The sequence below is a fragment of the Kryptolebias marmoratus genome, linkage group LG18, assembly GCF_001649575.2.
Source record: "Kryptolebias marmoratus isolate JLee-2015 linkage group LG18, ASM164957v2, whole genome shotgun sequence".
NCBI lineage: Eukaryota > Metazoa > Chordata > Actinopteri > Cyprinodontiformes > Rivulidae > Kryptolebias > Kryptolebias marmoratus.
This window is the reverse complement of record NC_051447.1, coordinates 18,931,362-18,934,551: the sequence shown is the minus strand read 5'-3', so window position 1 is coordinate 18,934,551 and position 3,190 is coordinate 18,931,362. Positions and strand designations below refer to the sequence as shown.

Below are 3,190 nucleotides of genomic sequence, written 5' to 3'. Positions count from 1 at the left end.
GCTGCAGCTGCACACAGTTGCAGCGCCTCCTACAGGAAACTGGTGGAGCTACGCAGAGAACCACGCCGTTCAAAAGCCTTGTTTGGATTCATGTTTTTATAAAACACTGAGGTCCGGACCTCGGGGTCCTCAGTGGGAGCTACAGCCCTGGATGATGTCATATCCTGTGTCTGAGCTGTGAAGACAAAAATAAAACAAAAAGATTGATATTTAGAGGAAAGGTCAAACAGTTTTGATGCCAGGTTCGGAGAATTTGGACCCAGGGTTGTGATTTTTACGGCCGATTGTGTCGTTTATTCGTTAAAACAATCCGAAGTAGGGGCACCCCTTAAAGCTTCGCTTCATGCCTTCGTATTTTCTCTGTTTCAGCAACTGCGGCGAGTTCAAGTGGGAGCGCGACGGGATGCTGAAGGTAAGCGGAGAGCGCTTGGATTATAAAACCCCGAGCCGCCTCGCCTCGAGACGAACGCTTTCCTGCGTTTTTGTTTTCCCTCAGGAGAAAACGGGGCCGAAGGTCGGGCGGGAGCTCCTGCAGCCCCGAGGAGAGGAGCACGCCAAGTTCCTGAAGTGAGGACGGGAAGACGGGAGGACGGGAAGACGGGAAGACGTCTCCATCCATGAGCTAATCTGCGAGGGCTGCTGGGAACGGGATGATTAAAAAAGTCTGAATGAGGAGCTGAGAGCGAACCAGAAGCCTAAAAACAACAGCCGGGCTTTTCTTCTGATAATTAGACTGAAATTATTATTATTTTACCCAAAAGACACAAGAAAATGTTCCAAAAGCTTAAACAGGAGCTTCCTTCTGCTCACCTGGGTCGATTTATTTAGCCGTAAAATCTGCCGTCCGGCTCGTTGGTTCCCAAATATTTCAGATTTCAAACCACAAAAAAACAAAAACAGAGACTTTAATTTTGAATATTTACTAATAAGACTCTTAAACAAGAGTTTAATGTCAGATACCATCAATTTAAATCTGTTTTTATTCACCTGTAGTCACAGTTTTCGTGTCTTTTAACAGTAAAAACTTCAAAATAAAAGATTTTAGCTGTCACCGACTTGGTGTTTGACGGCTCTGATTCTGGTCTCTGGTTCGGCTTTTTAAGAGCAGCAAATCTGTAAAATTAGCTTTAATCTTCCTCGCGTGTCGTCGTCTTCCTCTCCGGCTCCATCTTTGTTGGAGGTGGTAAAGTGGCGGAGCGTGGGCCAAATCCGCCGGCGGGAAACGGGCCGCAGCTCGGTCGGTTCTGCAGGCGCTGAGCTGGAACTCGGTGTGGTCGTAGCTGAGGGTTGTGACCGTCGTGTGATCTGAGAGTGAACAGATCGCAAGACATCTTTGTTTGATTCAAGATGGCCGCCGCAGCCGGCTGGTCGTAGACGACGCAGAAACTGCTCTAAATCAGTCGGTTTTACGGAAACTAAGCTGAAACTTTGGGCGGTAGTAGCTGAGAGTGATCTCCACACAGAGCTCGAAACGTTAGCTGTTAGCGACAACGCTGTCTGCCTGTTAGCAAAATATCTGACAGGTTTTAGCAAAGTAATCACTTCCTGCTAACTGGCGGCAGTAGTACGGGGCGCCACACAGTCAGAAATTAGCAGCAATATTTTGTTTTTTTAGCTTTTCATAAGAAAAAAAAAGGTTTTTGTTTTTCAAAGTCATATTTTCATACATTTATAAACGTCATCGATCCAAAGTAAACATTTATTTAGCTTGCAGTAAATATTTAGTTTGCAAATCAAATGTTTAGTTTGGCTCTATTTAATTAATTATTGACTGTATGGCGCCCCGTATTACTGCCACCAATTAGCAGGAAGTGATTACTTCGCTAAAACCTGTCAGGAGATATTTCGCTAACAGGCAGACGGCCTGAGATCACTCTCAGCTACTAGCACCCAAAGTTTTAGCTCAGTTTCTGTAAAACCGACTGATTTAGATCAGTTTCTGCGTCGTCTACGACCAGCCGGCTGCGGCGGCCATCTTGAATCTAACCCCAAAGGTTAAAACGAAGATGTCTCGCGATCTGTTCGCTCTCAGATCACGCGACAAAATATCGCCGTTGTTTCTGACCGTTTGGCCGTGACATGTTGAAAGAGGAAAAACACGATTTTGAGTCTAAACCGCGTCGAGGTGACGTCATTAAAAAAACACAGAGGCTGTGAAATATTTTAACTCCATTAAAGAGCTGCGCCGACTGAGGGCCGCCTGGCCCAACAAACCAGTTTTCCTTTTCTTATTTTTGCTCCTCTCTGTGTCTCTCGGCCGGTTTGTGTCCAATATTTTTCCGCTCTGGAATGTGGATGACTTCAGCAGCTCCTGTCGCTCCACACCTCCTCCTCCTCCTCCTCCTCCTCCTCCTCCTCCTCCTCTTTTAAATACTTCAAATATCAGACATTTCAGGGCAGGTTGGAGTCGTGGAAGCTGATCTTTATTTCATATTTTCGCCCGAGCACACGGCGTTCCTTAGCAAAGGGAATAAAAAATCCGAGGCCAGACGTTTAACATCAAACACAAGCATGCAAACCTTTTACGTTACAATGATAATAAAAACTGCACGCTGACAGGTTAAAACGTATAAAAATATATAAGAAAATGACACAAAAACATGGATGGCTAAGGCAGGCGGTCAGGAGCGATCTCTTCGATGTGAAATGACGAAGGTGGGCCGTTTCCCGGTTCTGCTCAGTGGAACCAGTAGGACCGAGGATAGAAACCGTCGTAGTGATATTCCCTCAGCTGCTCATTTGTCTCCCTCGATCTCTCACTCAACTCTGAGAAACAAAAAACACACAAACAGAATTTGTCACTGAAATCCAAACATATCTATATCAGTGGGGGCTGGCCAATAGAGGGCGCCGCCCCACCACTCATTACCTTGAATAAGTTTCATCCGAGGCTTACTTTTCAGTCTTTTTGTCCGCCTCTCATTAACTCGGCCGTTTGTTTTGGTTTGATTATTACGAGCAATCCCTCCAGGATGTCGTGGGCATTTTTTGTAATTGTTGCGGCTAAAATGCCTGATTTCACGGGCATTTTCCTAAAAGTTGCAATTTTTATTTTACTAAAATCAATAAACAACCATAACTTTTAATATCTAAACCAAAAATCCTTCCTAGTTTTGTAAGATAATTACCAACAAAAGGTGCTTTATTTGAGAACTTTGATAGCTTCTAAACTGACATTCATGACCATTTC

The 3,190-nt window shown here is 44.7% G+C and overlaps 2 protein-coding genes across 5 annotated transcripts in view; one reads left to right on the top strand and one right to left on the bottom strand.

The window, feature by feature from the left end:
- Positions 1-1,055, top strand: part of mcm10 (minichromosome maintenance 10 replication initiation factor) — a 23,821-nt gene extending 22,766 nt beyond the window's left edge. For all 4 annotated transcript variants that reach the window (XM_037981306.1, XM_037981305.1, XM_017438566.3 and 1 more), the window contains 2 exons: positions 370-412; positions 497-1,055. In XM_037981306.1, the coding sequence (XP_037837234.1) occupies positions 370-412; positions 497-571 (118 nt within the window). In that variant the 3' untranslated portion in view covers positions 572-1,055. The remainder of the gene's footprint in view (positions 1-369; positions 413-496) is intronic.
- Positions 1,056-2,401: 1,346 nt separating this feature from the next.
- The window catches only part of ucmaa (upper zone of growth plate and cartilage matrix associated a), a 6,688-nt gene continuing 5,899 nt past the window's right edge, over positions 2,402-3,190 (bottom strand). The window contains exon 5 of the mRNA XM_017438571.3: positions 2,402-2,766. Within this exon, the coding sequence (XP_017294060.1) occupies positions 2,678-2,766 (89 nt within the window). The 3' untranslated portion in view covers positions 2,402-2,677. The remainder of the gene's footprint in view (positions 2,767-3,190) is intronic.